The sequence below is a fragment of the Hyla sarda genome, chromosome 2 (assembly GCF_029499605.1).
Source record: "Hyla sarda isolate aHylSar1 chromosome 2, aHylSar1.hap1, whole genome shotgun sequence".
NCBI lineage: Eukaryota > Metazoa > Chordata > Amphibia > Anura > Hylidae > Hyla > Hyla sarda.
Window position 1 is genome coordinate 132,049,852 of NC_079190.1, and position 21,585 is coordinate 132,071,436.

The following is a 21,585-nucleotide window of genomic DNA, read 5'->3' on the forward strand; positions in this document are numbered from 1 at the left end:
TAAAATGAAAGTAAACCGCTCCCGGCTAGCTCAGTGGGCTGTTCGGGATCGCCACAGCGAAATCGCGGCATCCCAAACAGCAGGAGGGTCCCCTACCTTCCTCCTCGCTGTCCGATCACCGAATGACTGCTCAGTGCCTGAGATCCAATGTTTCCTATGCGAAACCATTGATCAATGTAAAAGATGTGTGTGCAGTGTTATAGCGCCCTATGGGCGCTATAACACTGCAAAAAAATAAGTGAGAAAAAAGTGGAAAAAAAAAAGTGAATGAAGATCATTTAACCCCTTCCCTAATAAAAGTTTGAATCACCCCCCTTTTCCCATTTAAAAAAAAACATACAACTGTGTAAAAAAAAAAAGAACATATGTGATATTGCCGTGTCTGGAAATGTCCAAATGTCTAAAAATATATTGTTAATTAATTCCAAAGTTCAAAATAGCGTATTTTTGTTCACTTTTTATATCATGAAAAAATTAATAAAAAGCGTTCAAAAAGTTTGATCAAAACAAAAACGGTACCGCTAAAAACTTTAGATCACAGCACAAAAAATAAGCCCTCATACCACCCTGTACGTGGAAAATAAAAAAAGTTATAGGGGTCAGAAGGTGACAATTTTAAACATATACATTTTCCTGCATGTAGTACGACAAAATCAAGCCTATATAAGTAGGGTATCAATTTAATCGAATGAACCTACAGAATAAAGAGGTGTAATTTTTACAAAAAAAATGTACTGTGTAGTAACAGAAGTCCCCAAAAGTTCCAAAATGGCGTTTTTTCTTCAACTTTGTCGAACAATAATTTTTTTCCGTTTCGCCGTATATTTTTGGGAAAATGACTGACGTCATTACAAAGTAGAATTGGTGGAGCAAAAAATAAGCCATCATATGGATTTTAAGGTTCAAAATTGAAAGGCTTATGATTTTTAAAAAGTAAGGAAGAAAAAACAAAAGTGCAAAAACGGAAAAACCCTCCGTCCCCAAGTGTTTAACATGGGTAGGGTCCGTTACATACTGGGCCACAAGCGTCACAAAATAAGACTCAAACTCCCTTTCCTATTTAGCCGCCTCCCGCTTCAGAAAAGAATGGCAAATTGTAAGCACCCCCAAAGAAATGCCTTAGTAGTCTCCCATAGGTGGATAGGTTAAGCATGCTAGCCAGGAGAGGCCACGATGGAGCACCAGGTGGTAAAGGCCTAGTGGGGACGTGGTGCGCCCGCTCCACAGCGTACGCAGACATGTCCCACAAGGTAGGCTCGGGGTAGGTAAGGTAGGCTCGGGGTAGGTGTGGTTTCCACTGTGAGCAAAGGATTGCAGCTTTTTGGCTTCAGATAACTGTTTCATTGGACCCATAATCGGTCCAGGTGACAGTTCTGAAGTCTCGGGGGTAAGGGTGGGGAGTCCAGGATTCTAGCAGGATAATTGGGTTACTCAGTCTCTGAGCGGAGCTAACGTACCATGCGACCGCTCAGCTTAGCTGTCAGGCCACACCCCCACCTTTTCTTATTTTTTTATGACATTTTGGGGGCGTCAGAACAAATTACCAGGTTTCCACAGAGTTATAGTCTCAACATACAATGGTAATCCTGAAACCAATGAATATTGTAAGTTGAGGGACCACTGAACTTTCTTTTCTAACAGAAACTGTATAAAACGGTTTGACACACGGTATCCATATCAGTACATGGTACCTATTTTATTAACAACAATGGAACATCAGACAATATTACATTTGCACAGTGGTACACTACCAATTTTCTCTTCTTTGCAGGAAGAAAATACTTAAAATTTATATCCAAATATCTCTAATATCATTGTGGAACACAGTACCAATACGTTCTATGGACATGATTGAACATTAGTTGTACAACAACCGATTTATGACATTTGTTGCATTGTGATACAGGACATTCAGAACTTTGGTTGATACTATTTAAATCTCTATTATGAGCAGATGCAACTGGATAAAGATATCATAGTGTACCTATTTCAATATTATTTGAGCAGTGAAGGAGTTATTTTATCATATTTTTGGTCCCTCTTATTGTTTTAAGCACTTTGTAAAAATCATTTGTATCTTTTGTGGGTTTTCACTCACGAGGGCCCTGTGGTATGTTAGACATTTTAGAGCTAAAATATATACAGTCATGGCCATAAATGTTGGCACCCCTGAAATGTTTCAAGAAAATCAAGTATTTCTTACAGAAAAGGATTGCAGTAACACATGTTTTGCTATACACGTTTATTCTTTTTGTGTGTATTGGAAATAAACAAAAAAAGGGAGCAAAACAGGTGAAAGCAATATAAAAATCACCTCTGAAAGCAGATAAAAAGGAGAGAAGTTCACTTAGTCTTTGCATTGTGTGTCTGTGTGTGTCACACTAAGCATGGACAACAGAAAGAGGAGAAGAGAACTGTCTTAGGACTTGAGAACCAAAATTGTGGAAAAATATCAACAATCTCAACATTACAAGTCCAACTCCAGAGATCTAGATTTGCCTTTGTCCACAGTGCGCAACATTATAAAGAAGTTTGCAACCCATGGAACTGTAGCTAATCTCCCTGGGCGCGGAAGGAAGAGAAAAATTGATGAAAGGCGTCAACGCAGGATAGTTCAGATGGTGATAAGCAGCCCCAAACAAGTTCCAAAGATATTCAAGCTGTCCTGTCAGCACAAACTATCCGTCAACATTTAAATGAAATGAAACACTATGGCAGGAGGCCCAGGAGGACCCCACTGCTGACATAGATAAAAAAAAAGTAAGACTACGTTTTGCCAAAATGAACTTGAGTAGGCCTTTTCTATGAGAAATACTTCATTTTCTTGAAAAATGTCAGGGGTGCCAACATTATGGCCATGACTGTATCTGTGTCATTTTTTGAGTTTTCCAGATTTAATTAAATATATTTGTCATCTTTATAAGTAGTTTTAAATTTGTATATCCATTTAGACCTTGAGCACCTGTTTATTCTGTTTTCACTACCTTTGGTATAGGTGCTTTACCGGTTGTCTCGGCCTGGTTGGTAGTTTTGTTTTATGTTTGTCCCTATATTTGTTGTTACAATCAAAAGTTTGAACATTTCAAATGTGTTTTATTTATTTATTTTTGTCTTTTTTTTGTTTTGTTACAGTGCCAATTTAAAGAAGAACATAGATTAAATCTCTACATTAATGAATATAGTCAAAGCCGGAGCAGTTAAAGGGGTACTCCGGTGAAAAACTTTTTTTTTTTTTTTTATTCGAAAATGTTTTATTTTGAAATATTTCAGAGAACAACACAAAATCGTCAATAACGATGTATACAAGTATTAGTACACAATAAACAATATATAGCAACAGCAGGATGTGCCTGACTAACAGGAATTTCGCGTAGAGTGATGAGACACTCTAAATATTAGAACAGTATAGGAACTTAGCCCTAGGGAACACGGGCTATGGCACAGTTACCAAAAGAAAAAGTAATAAGCAGGTGACAATCATTCAAGAAGCCTCGTCACTTATTTTGAGAGGACAGTGAGGACTAAACAGCCAAACTTCCCATTGTCTCCGGTACTTAGGAACGGTGTTGTGTGCAAATGCGAACGCCCTCTCATAGGCACATGTGAGGTTGACTAAATTGACAACCTCACACAGGGTGGGTACGTGGTTTGACTTCCACTGTTCAGCAAGTAGTAGTTTAGTGGACATAAATAGTTGGGCAAGGGGCATTCTGACATAAGGGAGAACATATCTAAATCAATCAGGAAGAGTGCTGTTTCAGGTTTCAAAGGGTGTTTGATCTGTGTCAGTCTGTGGACGAGCAACTCAATCCCCTTCCATAAGTGTGCAATTTTAGGACAGCTCCACCATAAGTGGATAAGATTCCCTACCTCTCCACAGTCTCTCCAACACAGATTAGAACAAGTCGGGTCTATCAGGTGAATTCTAGAGGGGGCAAAATACCATCTGTAAATCGTTTTAGCGACCGCCTCTTGATGGTTCGTGGCTCTAAAGAGGGTGCGCACGTGATTGAAGGTGCTCGTCCATTGGTCAGTGGTAAATTCCCGGCCGATGTCTTTTTCCCATTTGTCCATATAGTGTTGTTTAGCTATGCTCTTTTTGTCATGTAACAAATTATAAAAAAAAGGTGATACCTCTCTCTGCATGTGAGTCGCTGTTCAAGTATCTACGACAGCTGGTAGGCATCTTGTGTTCAGCTGCAAAACTAGCTGTTACTAAGCTCCTAATTTGTAGAGTTTTATAGAATTCCTTGTGTGGCAGGTGGTACGTGTCTCTTAAATAAGGAAAATTGATGTCGCCCATAGGACTGATCAGGTCCTTGGCCGAATAAAGGCCATGTGTTCCCCACAGTTTGAGATCTAAGTCAGGGATGAGGTATTCTATATAGTCCAGGGGCAGGTCAGAGAGTGAACATGTGGAGTCTAGGGTAAATGTCTTAAGGGCATATTTCCACGCTCTGTCAGTAGACGTAAGTGTTGTGATATGCGATTTAGGTGGGCTAAGGTCTCTTGTAAGTAGCAGTATGCAGGATTTTAGGGAACAGGGATGGGAATAGGCAGTCTCCATGTCAATCCACAATTTGTCCGGGTGGAGGGACCACCAGTATTGTGCCTGGTCAAGTAAGCTTGCAATGTAATAGTCTTCCATGTGGGGGAGACCAAGGCCTCCGCCCAATCTGTGTTTAGTCATTATATATTTAGGGACTCTGGGTTTTCTGTTGGCCCACACAAATTGGGACACTTGTCTCTGCAGGGAGCAAAAGTATGACTGGGGGATAGTTATGGGGATGGTGCGGAAAAGATACAGTATCTTCGGGAGAAGCATCATTTTAAATGCAGCTATGCGCCCGAACCAAGATGGAATGATGTTAGAGTATGCTGTCATGGAAGTGGACATAGGTAAGCTAGACATAGGTAAGAAGTTGGACTTGAAAAGATGGGAAGTAGGGTTGGTAAGTTGTATACCTAGATAGGAGACTTATTGGTCTTGCCAGTCCAAAGGGAATCTGGACTTTAGGGAAAGAAGCACACTGTTAGGTAGGTGGAAGGGTAGGAGCTGTGATTTAGAGGTATTCAATTTGTAGTATGAGATAGAACTGAATTTGGCTATTACATCAAACAGATTGGGTAGGGACGTTTCTACTTCTGATAGGGACAGCAGGACATCGTCTGCGAATAAAGCCAATTTGTGTTCGTGGGAGCCTACTTGGATGCCTTTAATGCCAGGGTGTATTCTGATAGCCTGAGCTAAGGGCTCGATTGAGAGGTTAAAAAGAAGGGGGGAGAAAGGGCAGCCCTGTCTCGTACCGTTCGACAGGGTGAACTGGTCAGATAACACTCCATTGGTAAAGACTCGAGCAGCAGGGTTGGAGTAAAGAGCCCTGATCGCCCCAACAATAGGCCCCGCGAAGCCGAATGCTGAGAATGCGTACCGCCAGCTCACCCTGTCGAAGGCTTTTTCTGCGTCTAAGGTAAGGAATGCCGTGGGGAGTTTAAGGTGTTCAGAGTGTTGCAGCAAGGAGATCACTCTCCTGGTATTATCGGGAGCCTGTCTCCCATAGGTAAATCCTACTTGATCTTTATGAAGCAGTTGGGGCATGAAAGGGCCAAGGCGAGTGGAGAGGATTTTGGCATACATTTTTACGTCGCTATTTAGTAAGGATATGGGGCGAAAGTGGGCTGTATTGTTAGTTGATTTCCCATGTTTGGGGATAGTGGTGATCAATGCCAATAGCATTTCTTGTGGGAAGCTACCTGACTCCATGGCACCTCCGAACACCCTCAGTAAGTGTGGCACTACGGTTGTGCTAAATTTAGAGTAGTATTCATTAGGCAGACCATCCGGGCCTGGCGCTTTGTTGCTCGGGAGCGATGAAATCGCATCTAGGATCTCCTGAGATGTGATCGGTCGGCTCAGGGAGTCTAGGGCTGTGTCTGAGAGTTTTGGTAGGTTTAAAGAGGTTAGGAAAGCAGAGATTTGAGGAGCTATAGGTTGGGTAACAGTGGGGTCTCTGTTGAGGTTGTACAGGGCATCATGATAGTCCCAAAAGGCATTCGCAATTGCTCTAGGTGCCAATTCCGTTTTTCCAGTAAACAGATGGACCATATTAGAGATCTTTTGTTTAATGTTAGCCGGTTTAAATTTTTTTGCCAACAAGGCACTAGTTTTGTTATCTTAAGAATAATATTTTAGTCTAGTTTTTTTTTAAAGCTCTTCTCACACTGATAAAACAGCAGCTTGCGCAGTTGGACCCTTTCTCTCATCAGTTCTGAGGTCGTCTCCGGTGAGGGTTTGCACTTTTGGATGGCTTCCAACGTGGCAATTTGTGCTAGTGCTTCATCAATGCGCAGAGTGCGCTGTTTTTTAAGAAAGGCCCCTAGTTGAATGAATTTACCATTTATGACAGCTTTGTGGGCAAGCCAAACCGTTGAGGCCATCATTCCTGGTGTGCAGTTCTGTTGTAAGTAATCGGAGAGGGTGTTAGCTAGTGTTTGCGAGTGATCGGAGTGGGCAATAATGTGCGTGTTTGCTCGCCAAACAAAATCGCTGTGTTTCGGCATTTTGTCTGAAATGGTCAAGAGAACAGGAGCGTGGTCGCTCCAAGTGATTTCCCCAATAGCTGTGGATTCAATTCTATCTATAAGCGATCTGCTGGTAAGTATCATGTCAATTCTGGAATATGTGTGGAATCTGGGGGAAAAGTAGGAGTAGTCCCGTTCTGATGCGTGTTGTAATCTCCACATATCAAACAGGTCATTGTCTCTCAGAGTGTCCGTCAGTGAGGACCTTCGTCTGGTTGTCGGTTGGGAGGTATCAAGGTTGTGATCAGAGATTGTGTTAAAATCTCCACATATCAGTAGTTCCCCCTGCTTGTGTTTGTTTATCACTCGCCATACTTTCTTAAAAAATCTAATTTGGTGGGAGTTGGGAGCGTACAGGTTAGCAATTGTACAAGCAATCCCATCAATGGAGCAGAGTACTATTAAGTACCTACTATTGGGGTCAATAATCTGTTCTGTGATGTGAAAATCTACATGGTTTCTCACTGCAATTAGGACGCCCCTCTTTTTAGACCGATAGGTGGAGTAAATCACATGTGGGAAATTCCTGTGGCGAATGGATGGGGTATTAGTAGCTGAGAGGTGTGTCTCCTGGATACAGGCCACCGTTGCATGTCTGTGTTCTAGTTCCCGTCATAGTAGTTGCCTTTTAAACGGGCTATTCAAGCCATTAACATTGAGTGAAATAATGTTGATGCCCATAGTTAAGCTCTAGGTAGTGGAGAGGTCAGAGAGGGCTGCGGTATGGTGTTTTCGGGGAGCTGTAAAACCTTGGCTGAGGTTACCTGGTACTTGGGCAGGGGTATCACGCCACACTAGAGCATATTGATAGAAGGTCAGGAGTCTGCGCTAAGTGCCACCCTACAATGTATACACTAATCTGGGCTATGGGATGCGGTTAATGAGAGGGATTAAAAATCTGACTGGTGTCTCTTGACACCTAGAAAGGGATGTCACACAACACCTTAATGGATAAACAGGATACCTGGGGTCTGCTCAAAGTAGGGCGTATCAATGAGCTAGGTAGGCTGTGCTAAGAAGGGTTGCTATAGGGAAGTTTAAAAACCTGACTGGTGTCTTTGACACCTAGACAGGGATGTCACACTGCAACAGATACTGTCTGGATATAAAACTGAATAAACAAAACAATGAATGTAAAGCTAGGGAGGGGAAAAGAAGAAATAGAGAAGAAACGTAGTACAGTTTGTGCCAGGTGGTGCGCTACTCACAGTGCTACCAGATATCTGGAGTCTGCTTAAAATAGGGCGTATCAATGGGCTAGTTAAGGTGTGCTATTAAGGGTTGCTGTAGAGACGTTTAAAAACCTGACTGGTGTCTTTTGACACCTAGACATGGATGTCACACTGCGACAGACACTGTCTGAATAGAAAAATTGAACAAATAACACAACAGGTAAGAAACTAGGGAGGCATGAAGAAGGGAAAGAGAAAAGATGTAGTACAGTTTGAACCAGGCGTATGTTACACTCAGTAGTATCAGCGCTAAGGGAAGTGTGGAGATATACTATAAAGCACATATAAAGGTCTGCATTGCACCGTCAGTTAACCAGGGCTATTAGCATCATTAGATCTGGGCAGGTCAGAGTCATTAGCTGGTGGGTCATTGGAAGGCGTGAAACGCTCACAAGGATCTTCATCTGCAAGGAGGCCCCAGGCACGTAGAGCGTCCATTCCCTCGTCCACAGAGGAAAAGGCAAAGGTCCGGCCTTGGCGTTGGAGTAGTATTTTAGTCGGGTATCCCCATCTGTAAGGCAGACCAAGGTCACGGAGAAGTCCAGTAAGCTGACTAAAATCTCTTCTGGCCTGTAAAGTGGCGGCTGACAAATCCGCATACATTTTAAGTCCTTCATAAGGGGCTGGGAGTTTGGGGTGCTTCCTAGAAAACTGGAGCAGTTTATCTTTGGTCTGGAAGAATGTTAAACATGCCAGAACGCCTCTGGGAATCTCCTCCGGCAATGAGCGAGGCTTTTGCACCCTGTGGGCTCTGTCAATGCTGTAGTAGTAGGTCTCCATGTTAGGCAATAGGGTATGGGCTAGTTCTTGAACATAATGCAAGAGCTGGGATGGCGCTATTTCCTCAGGGATGCCCCTACATTTTAAATTATTGCGCCTATTCCTGTCTTCGGCATCTACAAGTTTTGATTGCAAGGCTGCCACTTTGTCTTCTAAGTCATCATGGGAATCAGCCAACTCATTATGCGCTGCCGCAAAGCTAGTCAAGCTAGTTTCAGTGTGGGCCATTTTGCACTCCAGCTTATGAATAGATGTCTGGACAGGTGTAAGCAGTTGGCTAAAGTCCTTATGCAGGGTGCTGCGGAACGCCAGAAGCATATCCTTCAGTGTAGTTTTCAAGACCACGGAGTCTGAGGTGGGGTAAGTGTTAAATAAATCAGGCTCCGGCAGTGGGAGGGTGTCATCTAGGTCAGTGGGGGCTGACAGGCCCTTTGAGGCCTGAAGCCTGGGACGTTGTTTGAGTGGGCTGATTTGAGGGGATATAGAAGGTGCAGCCATAACCACCGGGGCTGGCAGGGCTCCGGCGGGGGCCGCGGTCTCTCTCGGAGCGGAGTCACGGGAGTTGTTAGGAGTGGACTCACCATGTCAGCGGCGGGAAGTCATCTCCGGGTCTCTTCCGTGGTCCGGTAGGTCATAATGCAACCTGCGAGGCTGTCCCTCCACAGCAGGGCCTTTCGGGAAGGATTCCAAGCAGTGCCGCCTCTCTGTGAGTTGGTTCTCTTAGAGGCTTTGCGCGTATGAGGCTCCCGCACTGTGCGCTCCTCAGCGCCATCTTTGTTCTCGGACATCTTCTTGGGGCCGACCTGAAAAAACTGCTGAATCGGCTTGTAGCGCCCCGTTTTGGAGTTGCGTTTTCTGCCAAAGGTAGCCATAGTCCTCAGCTAGGTCCCCGTAGGGTTGGTTAGTCGCTAGCGGCAGTAAAAGCTGTAGATTCAGTGGTGCTTAGCAGGAGATCTCTACACGGCCATTCCGTTCAGTGGCCAAACCACGCCCCACAACTTTTTTTTTTTTATATCAACTGGTGCCAGAAAGTTAAACAGATTTCTAAATCACTTCTATTAAAAAATCTTAATCCTTCCTGTACTTATTAGCTGCTGAATACTACAGTGGAAATTATTTTCTTTTTGAAACACAGAATTGTCTGTTGACATCACGAGCACAGCACTCTCTGCTGAAATCTCTGTCCATTTTATGAACTGTCCAGAACAGCATATGTTTGCTATGGGGATTTCCTTTTACCCTGGACAGTTCCTAAAATGGACAGAGATGTCAGCAGACAGCTCTGTGTTTCAAACGGAAAATAATTTCCACTGTAGTATTCAGCAGCTAATAAGTACAGGAAGGATTAAGATTTTTTAATAGAAGTAATTTACAAATCTGTTTAACTTTCTGGCACCAGTTAATTAAAAATAAATAAATAAAAAAAAAAAAAAGTTTTTCCCCGGAGTACCCCTTTAAAAGGGCTATATTATTCTCTGCCCACATGCAAAGCTCCACATTACAGCATGTGCAGAGGGAAATTGTGACATAAAACAGAAACTGGTTACTTAACCCTTTTCTTGATTGTATCTTTATATAAAAAATTATTCACAAGATTAAGAAACTTTTGCTTAAGAAATGATAATGTTGCAAAGGCCAATGAGAAGTGGCCGAAGTTGATTTAAAAGTTAATAACATTCAATGAATAGTCAGCTACTTGTACATTGCTATAATGAGGTACAGGGTCTGGCTCATTAAGGTTTATAGAAAATTGGTTCATGTTCATATGACAGCCGCATCCATATCTGACCACACACAGAATATGAAATCTGAAGTGTGATTAGCATTAAACACATTTGTTAGGCTAGGAGCTGCACCTTGGAAATAGTCGGCTTCTAGTATAATTATACAATGTTCAAAGGCAGTGAAAGGTGGACTTGCATGGGTCGTGTTTGCTAACTGTATGGTGAGATCCCCCAATTACATGTCCAATGTCTCATATTTCATTTCTATCCAATAATTTCACATCCCCAGCCCCATTTCACGTCCATCCCCCTAATTGATGTCCATGCCCCATTTCATATTCCCCCTCTAATTTCATTTCTATCTTCCCATTTCCACCATTACATGTCCACGCCCCCAATTTCACCTCTCAACCATTTCATGTACATACCGCATGTCACACCTCGCCGATTTCATGTCCACACCATTATGTCACATCTACCCAAATAATGTTGTGCTAGTGTGAGGGGGAAATATAAAACAAAAAAAACAAAACACTTGATGCTTACCTAGCTTGGATCCCCTGTAGGTCTGCCGCAGATCCCGTTCTTCTTCATGCAGCTCGTTGTCTTATGGGACTTATAGGACCTTCCTGCTCAGCCAATCACTGGCTTGACACATGGCACTGCTGCAGTCACTGATTGGTCCTGGAAACAGCTGATTGTTGGGAGCACTGAGAAGATACCAGGACCGCACGGAGAACAGTGGGATCTGCAGCAGACATTCAGGGACTGGGACCAGGTGAGTATCAGCTTTTTTAGGTTTCCCCTGCACCCCTATTATATTACTTTGGACAGTGTTTCCCAACATGAGTGCCACTAGCTGTTGCAAAACTACAACTCCCAACATGCCCGGACATAGTTTTGGCATTTTGCAATAACAAAGAAAACTAGCCCCGGTTCCCTGTAGGTCTGCCGCAGATCCCGTTCTCCTCCATGCAGCTCAGTGTCTTATGAGATGTACAGGACCTTCCTGCTCAGCCTATCACTGGCCTGACAAAAGACACTGCTGTGGCCACTGATTGGTTGAGCGGGAAAGGTCCTGGAACCAGCTGTTTTTTGGGAGTACTGAGAATATACCAGGACCGCACGAAAAAGAATGGGATCTGCAGCAGACCTTAGGGGACCAGGACCAGGTAAGCATCAGGTTTTCAGTTTTCCCCCGCACCCCTTTTATTACTTAGCTAGTGGTACTCTGGTTGGGAGACACTGTTCTGTTGCAAAACTACAACTCCCAACATGCAAAAACTGTTGCAAAACTACAACTCCCAACATCCAAAGGCTGTCCGGGTATGCTGGGAGTTGTAGTTTTGCAACCACCTGTGAAACCCTGGTTGGGAAACTGTCTTAGCATTTGCAAATTTTCCCTGGAGGCCATATCGACATATCACAAAAATCATGATTTGATTGAGATATATCATGCAGCCCCAATCTATATTAACGCACTTTAGGATTTAGTGTGTAAAAAAGGCACTGTTGGGAAATAATATAAATGTCTGGAAGAAAATATCACCTATCTAGCATCCAGTAAACCCTCATAGCATTTCTCAACCTTTTAACTGGGACCTCACTACCCAAACCAAGGTGATGTCTAGGCCTTACCAAGTCAGTGGTAAGAAATGGTAAATGAAGGTAAATTTAAGAACTTATCTTAGCTTTCATTTGTCTCCAAAAGCCAATATAACATTTTTATTACACAAGTAATAAATAAGTGCTTAGGAGTTGATCATGTTTCTAAAGTGATGCAGACAATTGTAGCATATGATGACTTAAACTGCCTCCCTTGTAGTGCCTCTGTATAGTATATCTGTCTGGTTATTTATATAAGACCTATACACGTCCTAGGATTCTTTTATGGACAAATAACTGCTTGTTATGACAGCCGATTAACTAACAGGTCAAGTGGCGCTCGAAAGGAGCTATACATAAGTCAATTGTCAGGGAATGAACTGCCACACAAAGAAAATGTTTTCCGAGCACTTTTTTTTCCAGGGATCAAAAAAATAAAAAAATAAAATAAATATATATATATATATATATATATATATATATATATATATAAAAATAAATAAAATTCTGCTATTTCTGTGCTGTTGAGTCTCTTAAGCAGAGATGCCCCAATGATGTCCAATGTCACTTCGTAGAGTGTTTTTTTTTTTTTTCTCCTTTTACCCCTTATGAAAAGTTGAGGCTATACCAGCATATTAATTTAATTCTTTACACTAACATGCTGGCGTTGCCCCATACTTTTCATTTTCACAAGAGAGAAAAGTAGAAAAAGTAGGGAAATACTCCATATGTGGACGCAATGCGATCTACGGACGCATAACATGGCTCAGGAGTGGGGATTTCCACAGTGGTGACCCCATTTAGGAAACTACACCCCTCATGGAATGTAACAAGGGGTGCAGGGAGCATTTACACCCCACAGATATCTGACAGATTTTTGGAACAGTGGTCCATGAAAAAGATTTTATTTTTTTATTTGCAAAGCCCACCGTTACAAAAGTCTGTGTAACGCCAGTGGGGTTTAAATGCTCACTGCACCCCTTATTACATTCCGCGTGGAGTGCAGTTTCCAAAATGGGGTCACATGAGGGGGAGTCCACTTTTCTGGCACCACATGGGCTTTGTAAATGTACATGGCGCCCAACTTAATTTCCAGCAAAATTCTCTCTCCAAAAGCAACATTTTGCTCCTTCTCTTCTGAGCATTGTAGTTTGCCCGCAGAGCACTTTATGTCAACATTTGGGGTATTTCCATACGGTTACAAATTTTTGGGTGCTTTTCTCTGGGATCCCCGCTGCAGCACCCCGCTCTCATTATAGCACAGAGCCAGTTCGCTCTGTGCGTAATGAAGAGCGATACGGGGGACGGAGCAGCGTGACGTCATGGCTCCGCCCCTCGTGACATCACGGCCAGTCCTCTTAATGCAAGTCTATGGGAAGGGGCGTGATGACCGCCACACCCCCTCCCATAGACTTGTATTTAAAGGGGCGGGTCATGATGTCACGAGGGGCGGAGCGGTGAAGTAACGATGCTCCGGCCCCTGTACTGCCCGTCATTACGTGCAGAGCGAACTCGCTCTGTGCTGTAATGAGAGCGCGGTGCCGCAGCGGGGATCCCAGGGCTCCCCAGCAGCGGGACCGTGGCGATCTGACATCTTATCCCCTATCCTTTGGATAGGGGATAAGATGTCTAGGGGCGGATTACCCCTTTAAGGTAAAAATGGGCTTGGTCCGTTAACTCATTAAGGGACCAGCCAATTTTCACTGTAGGACCCGGCCATTTTTTGCACATCTGACTACTGTCACTTTAAGCATTAATAACTCTGGGATACTTTCCTAAAAGGAGAGAAATCTTCCTAAAATGTGTAACCCAATTTCTCTCGAGTTATAAAATACCTCATATGTGTATGTCAAGTGTTCGGTGGGCGCAGTAGAGGGCTCAGAAGGGAAGGAGCGACAGTGGTTTTTTGGAGAGTGAGTTTTTCTGAAATGTTTTTTGGGGGGCATGTTACATTTAGGAAGCCCCTATGATGCCAGAAAAGCAAATAAAAAACACACGGCATACTATTTTGGAAACTACACCCCTAAAGGTACGTAACAAGGGGTCCAGTGAGCCTTTGGAACAGATCTTTGGAACAGTTGGCTGTGCAAATGAAAAATTACATTTTTCATTTTCACAGATCACTGTTCCAAAAATCTGTCAGACACCTGTGGGGCATAAATGCTCACTGTACCCCTTATTACATTACGCGAGGGGAGTAGTTTCCAAAATGGGGACACATGTGAGTCCATTGTTCTGGCACTATGGGGGCTTTGTAAACACACATGGCCTTCAATTCCGGACAAATTTTCTCTTCAAAATCCCAATGGCGCTCCTTCTGAGGATTGTAGTTCACCCGCAGAACACTTTACATCCACATATGGGGTATGTTCTTATTCAGAAGAAATAAGAAATGGGGTTACAAATATTTTTTTTTTTTTTTTTTTTGGGGGGGGGGGGGGGGGGGGTCTTTTTTTTCCCTATTTTCCCTTGTGAAAATGAAAAATTTAGGGTAACACCAGCATTTGAGTGAAAATTTGTTTTTTTACATTTTCCCATCAAACTTTAATGAAAATTCGTGAAACACCTGTGGGGTGTTAAGGCTCACTATACCCCTTGTTAGGTTCCGTGAGGGGTGTAGTTTCCAAAATGGGGTCACATGTGGGTATTTATTTTTTTGCATTTATGTCAGAACCGCTGTAAAATCAGCCACCCCTGTTCAGATCACCAATTTAGGCCTCAAATGTACATAGTGTACTCTCACTACTGAGCCTTGTTGTGCGCCCGCAGTGCATTTTACGTCCACATATGGGTTATTTCCGTATTCAGGAGAAATTGTTCTTTTTTTGCTTTTACCGCTTGTGAAAACAAAAAGTATGGGGCAACACCAGCATGTTAGTGTAAAAAAAATTACATCTTTTACACTAACAGGCTGGTGTAGCCCCCAACTTTTCCTTTTCATAAGCGGTAAAAGGAGAAAAAGCCCCCCAAAATTTGTAGTGCAGTTTCTCCCGAATACGGAGATACCCCTAATGTGGCCCTAAATGGTTTCCTTGAAATACAACACGGCTCTGAAGTGAGAGCGCCATGCGCATTTGAGGACTACATAGGGATTGCATAGGGGGTGGACATAGTGGTATTCTGCGCCAGTTATTCACAAACAGGGTGCCTCCAGCTGTTGCTAAACTCCCAGCATGCCTTGACAGTAAGTGGCTGTCTGGAAATGCTCGGAGTTGTTGTTTTGCAACAGCTGGAGGCTTCGTGTTGGAAACACTGCCATAGAATACATTTTTCATTTTTATTGGGGGGGAGGGGCAGTGTAAGGGGGTGTATATGTAGTGTTTTACCCTTTATTATGTGTTAGTGTAGTGTAGTGTTTTTAGGGTACATTCGCACTGGCGGGTTACGGTGAGCTTCCCGCTAGGAGTTTGCGCTGTGGCGAAAAATTTGCCACAGCTCAAACCTCAAGCAGGAAACTTACTGTAAACCTGCCCGTGTGAATGTACCCTGTACATGCAATCCTCAGAAGGAGCCTCCAGCTGTTTCAAAATTACAACTCCCAGCATGTACTGACAGACCGTGCATGCTGGGAGTTGTACTTTTGCAACAGCTGGAGGCACACTGGTTGGAAAACCTAACTCAGTATTTTCCAACCAGTGTGTCTCCAGCTGTTGCAAAACTACAACTCCCAGCATGTACTGATTGCCGAAGGGCATGCTGGGAGATGCTGGGAGTTATGCAACAGTTGGAGGTAACGCAACTACAACTCCCAGCATGCCGAGACAGCTGTTTGCTGTTTAGGGCATGCTGGGATTTGCAGTTTTACATCTGGAGGGCAAGAGTTTAGAGACCAGTGCACAGTGATCGCCAAACTGTGGCCCTCCAGATGTTGCAAAACTACAAATCCCAGCATGCAGAGACAGAAAACTGCTGTGTGGGCATGCTAGGAGTTGTAGTTTTGCAAAATCTAGAGGGCTACAGTTTGGAGATCACTGTGCAGTGGTCTCTAAATTGTAGACCTCCAGCTGTTGCAAAACTACAACTCCCAGCATGCCCAAACAGCTGTCTGGGCATGCTGGTATTTGTAGGTTTGCAACATCTGGAGGGCTATAGTTTAAAGACCACTGTATAGTGGTCTCAGACTGTAGCCCTCCAGATGTTGCTAGGCAACTCACGAGCTTCCGTAGGATCTAGGAAGCCAGCCGCACGACATCGCCACCCACCAATCACCGTCGCCCGCAGCCTCCGCAGATCGGTAAGTGACACTGGCGCCGGTCCCTGTCTGTTTCCCCGCCCGATCTGCTATTGGTCGTCATATCATATGCTATTGGTCATCGCATCTATACGACCAATAGCAGGGATAGGAGGGGTGGCACCCCTGCCACCTCACTCCTATCCCTTCAGGGGGATCGTGGGTGTCTTGGACAACCGCGATCCCCCTTATTTTCCGGGTCACCATAGACCCGTAATGACCCGGCATTGCACAAATGTGAATTAACTTCCAATTTGCCGCGAACGCCAACATGGGGGGGGGGTCTCTAATGACCCCCCCTGGGCATTTGCGCAGGGTGCCTGTTGATCGATATCCGCAGTCACCCCGGTCCGGTCACCGCCTGGTGCGCGGCGGGGACCGAAATTCCCACGGGCGTACAGGTACATCCTGGGTCCTTAAGTACCAGGGTCTCAGGACATACCCGTACGCCCTGGGTCCTGAACAGGTTAAGCAGTTAAAGTATCATTGTCATAAAGACACACAAAAGGTTTTGATTGGATAGGGACTGGGTGCTGTGACCCACACAGACCACTAATACAAGCAGTCAGCTTATGTTCCCTCTCACTGCAAGAGACAGACTCCATAGACTTTATGTACAATATATCTTCTGAGGCAAACAGTAAGATAAAAGGAAAAGCACTTAGCTGAGCGCTTCTCCCTACTTGTTCTAGCAATTGTCAGGAATCTCAACACCTAAACCTCAACTGATCAAACTTTTGAAGGGGACTCAAAAGTTTTTTACAATGAAATTGACAGTAACATTTTAACTGGAGACATGATGCATGTGACAGGTCCTATGTGTAACGGATTAAATTAAAATTTTGGTGTTTGTTAGGTTTCCATTTTTTCCCGTGAAAGAATAGTGGAACAAAGTACTAATTCTAAAGTCAACAGAGCCCAGGAGGAGCAGTTGCACAATGCACTTTCAACATAAAAGCGTATGAGAATAAATTAGTTTAGCACAGGCTGAGATAAGAAACTGTGTATGTTATGTCTGTGATTCCACGCAGGACAGAGGAGCTACTCTAATCAAAAGTGAGATTTCAAAGGCTGATATTTTGTTCCTAATGATGAGCCATTATACAGATCTCTTATCAGTGTTAGAAATTCTGATCAGGAACACAGGGCACGCTTTCTGTACTATGGGCTCATGCACAGAGTTAATTGAGGCAGATGTTAAGGCAGGAATAATTGCTTTCCTCCTAGTTCCCTATTCTGTGTGTACCTGAGCTTCTGAATGATACCGACAACTCCCTAACATCACATGTCAACCATGGACAAAATACTGTATATAGAACTCTATTTCCCAACCAGTGTGCCTCCAGGTGTGGCAAAACTAACTCCCAGCATGCTGTGACAGCAAAAAGCTGTCCGGTATGCTGGGAGTTGAAGTTCTGCAACAGCTGGAGGCACACTGGTTGGGAAACACTGGTATAAAATATGAAATTTGCAAAGCTAGAATTATTTTCACAGTCACTTTACCTGTACAAAAAATGTAACCTAAAATTCCTTCAAATGTTTGTTTGAAATTGTATATGAACTTGATCACATCTGTGTCTAGCTTTTTGTGCTTCAATACAATCTTTTAAATAAAAAGACACAAAGTAACAGATCTGTCAGTACTGTATCCTTAAAGGGGTACTCCGCCCCTAGACATCTTATCCCCTATCCAAAGGATAGGGGTTAAGATGTCAGATCGCCGGGGTCCCGCTGCTGGGGACCCCAGGGATCGCTGCTGCAGCACCCCGCTATCATTATTGCGCAGAGCGAGATCGCTCTGCACGTAATGACGGGCAATACAGGGGCCGGAGCATCGTTACGTCACGGCTCCGCCCCTCGTGACGTCACGGCCCGCCCCGTCAATACAAGTCTATGGGAGGGGGCGTGGTGGTAGTCACGCCCCCTGCCATAGACTTGCATTAAGGGGACGGGCCGTGATGTCATGAGGGGCGGAGCAGTGACGTCACTTTGCTCCGGCCCCTGTATCGCCCGTCATTACGCACAGAGCGAACTCGCTCTGTGCAGTAATGATGGTGGGGTGCCGCAGCGGGGATCCCCGGGGTCCCCAGCAGTGGGACCGCGGCGATCTAACATCTTATCCCCTATCCAAAGGATAGGGGATACGATGCCAGGAGCGGAGTACCCCTTTAAAGGGGTACTCCCGTGGGAAAACTTTTTTTTTTTTTTTTATCAACTGGTGCCAGAAAGTTAAACAGATTTGTAAATCACTTCTATTAAAAAATCTTAATCCTTCCAGTACTTTTTAGGGGCTGTATACTAAAGAGAAATCCAAAAAAAGAAATGCATTTCCTCTGATGTCATGACCACAGTGCTCTCTGCAAACCTCTGCTGTCCATTTTAAGAACTGTCCAGAGCAGCATATGTTTGCTATGGGGATTTTCTCCTGCTCTGGAAAGTTCCTAAAATGGACAGCAGAGGTCAGCAGAGAGCATTGTGGTCATGACATGAGAGGAAATGCATTTCTTTTTTGGATTTCTCTTTAGTATACAGCCCCTAAAAAGTACTGGAAGGATTAAGATTTTTTAATAGAAATGATTTACAAATCTGTTTAACTTTCTGGCACCAGTTTATTTAAAAAATGAAATAAAAATTTACCACGGGAGAACCCATTTAAGGCCCCTTTCACACTACAAGTATCATTATCATCCTGTTAAAACCTCAGTCATTAATCCCGTCAAATAGTCCTGAAAACGCCCGTCAAAAAATCCCATTCTGTCAATGGGATTTTTTGACCATCCTTTTGCATCGGGTATATTAAACAACACCCACCAAATTAATCAGAACATGATCTTTAAGAACTAAACAGTTATCCCAAAATTAAAAGCTGAATCTGTAAGATCCAGATGAAATCCTAGAACTGCATAAAATTCACAACCTATTTATGAATGGATCTGACAACTGCAATACTGTACACAGTGCCTAATCACCCTTTACTTAGCTTTAAGGGGATGCAGGCTCCTGCACTCTAACATCATAAAGTCAAAGCAAAATACCAGACTTATGCTATCAATGTTTAATCTATTTATACTTCTTTTCCTAGGGGATATACAATCACTTCATGACCAATCTTCATAAAGTGGCTGTAATACTCTTGTCCCTGCAAGTTGACCCTCCCATCCCACTGTTGAGCAAGGAGAAGCAATACAGCCCCGGTTCACTTGAATAAAGCGGCGTTGCAGTTCCCTGCATATCTGATGGATTGGACCAGTGTTGTGCAGTAAAACTGGAACTGCCATTCATTGTCAGAATCAATGAGGAGTGAAGTGATAGGACTTACATCAATTATGAAATGAAGGTACCAGTATACCATGTTGCTTAACATAGGCATAACGCTTTACTGGCTGCACAAAAACACTACGATGATAGGATCTTTGGTAATTTTAATGTAAAGACCTTTTTAGATGTGCCGGACAGGTTCTAATAGGAAGCGCATATCTTGTTGATTAAAATGCACACTGGGCTACAAGGGCAATCGCTGTATTGTTCATGTAGCCCTTTATATGTATCATTGCAAGACACGTAAGCTTCCCGTTTACGTGTCTGACAATGATTTTTCTGGCTGCCTTAACAATCCGATCAGCCAACAATGTTGTCTTTTCGTCAGCTGATCATTTGCCATTTTACACAGTCAATTATTAAGGCCAAGTGTTCCTACAAATGCTCTTTGTCCGATAATCAGCTTCTGTAAAAGAGTTGGAACTTAACTAAAAAAGGAAGACTATATTGAAGTTATAATGGCCAGGAGGTTGGAAGAGCATCATATTAGTTGCACCTTCAGTAATAGGTGGTTGGGCATTCTCTTACATGTGGTCCCTATTATTATCCACTCTTTATAGATAGTACTCACCTCTGTTCTTTTCCAGTAGATGTTTCTTCTTCTTCTGCCTTTCTACTTTCTCCTTTTCTGCCATTTCTTTTGCCAGCCTAACACGCTTTTGTTTTTCTTCAGCTTCTCGCCGTCTGATATTCTCTTTTGTTGCTTGCTACAGAGAAAGAAAATTAAATCCCATTAATTATGTGTCTGAATGATAGGGGGACATGATACTGTATTTAAAATCAATCTGAAAATAAATGAAGATTTAGAGCTATTGCCTTTCTTCCCACCGTACACAGGCTTTACACTAATGGGTACATTTAAAAAGCTCCTGAGTCATTGGAAATTCTTCCACGTGCCAGATCTATTTGTCATCACATGCACAAAGAAAGCACAGTGTCACAATGTGCATTACATTTATTATATATTAATGCCTAAAGTGTTACCTTAACAAAGCCTATTACTTTCAAAATGTCAGAAAATCTCTAGTGTTTTTTTTTTTAAACAAATCTGTGTAAAAAGCTGGGAGGACAGCTTTTTAATAAAGTGTGGCACACTTATGGAAACAAACACACACACAAGACAGACAAACTTTCCAGTGTGCCAGAAGAGATCATAACAAATCAATAAATGAAAAAAAAATACACCATCTGTGCAACTCTTGCTAAAAGATAGTCACCCTCCTACAGATTTTTTTAGCAGAAAACTTGTATTTTAACATTTGTTCCATTTAACAAAATGCCTTTATTTTTTTTATTGCATGAAAGGTAAGAACACGTGCATTATCTCTTGCCAAGAAGAGATATTCAGTTACCTGGCTCACAATGACTTTTTGTATAGTCATTCACCTGAAAGGACTTAAAAGGCTTATCTTTGCTTACAATGCAAGGAACTGTAACATTTCAATTAGAAAAGAAATAAGGGGTCTGTTAATTACTTTAAGTAAATACAGCAGACCGATCAGCACTGAACTATCTCTAGCAAACTATAATCTCATGGGGAATAATTACCACAACTGCTGCTACTCTTGGATCATGTCTACATGAAAATAATCTGTATTCCTAAACCACCATGCATGTATTAATGGATTAAGCAACTTCAAGTGATATTAGTTATATAGTCATCAAGTTAAATCCAGCATCTTTGTGATAAGTTTATTAAGTTTAAAAGGTGTTTTTTTATTTTCATTAAAGGGGTATTCCAGGATCTTGTTTTATTTAATTGTGCTTCAGGGGCTGTAAAGTTAGTGTAGTTCAAAATATAATGTCTGCACCTGTGTTTGATGGATGGTCTTCTTTGATTTTTGCCCCAATGTTTATTTTTAACAGCATAAAAAATAAGTGTTGTCTCAGGTTTTCCAAGGCTGCAGTGTGGCCTGAAACATCATTAATTAGGTGTTCAGAGGGAGCCTGTCCTTGCCTCAAAGGGTGGTGTGACAGCTGCATGGGAGGGATATCATTCTTCAGGGAATTGCAGTTTCGCAACAGTTGGAGGCACTTTGGTTAGAAAACCCTGATCTATTGCATGGAAGCTACGCTAAGGTGCTTCAATTGGTGGGGTGGCTAATGTTTGGGA

The 21,585-nt window shown here is 42.9% G+C and overlaps 1 protein-coding gene across 1 annotated transcript in view; it reads right to left on the reverse strand.

Annotated features, from left to right (window-relative positions):
- Positions 1-21,585, reverse strand: part of DIAPH3 (diaphanous related formin 3) — an 882,879-nt gene that overhangs the window by 250,730 nt on the left and 610,564 nt on the right. The window contains exon 25 of the mRNA XM_056555485.1: positions 20,044-20,179. Coding sequence (XP_056411460.1) covers positions 20,044-20,179 — 136 coding nt within the window. The remainder of the gene's footprint in view (positions 1-20,043; positions 20,180-21,585) is intronic.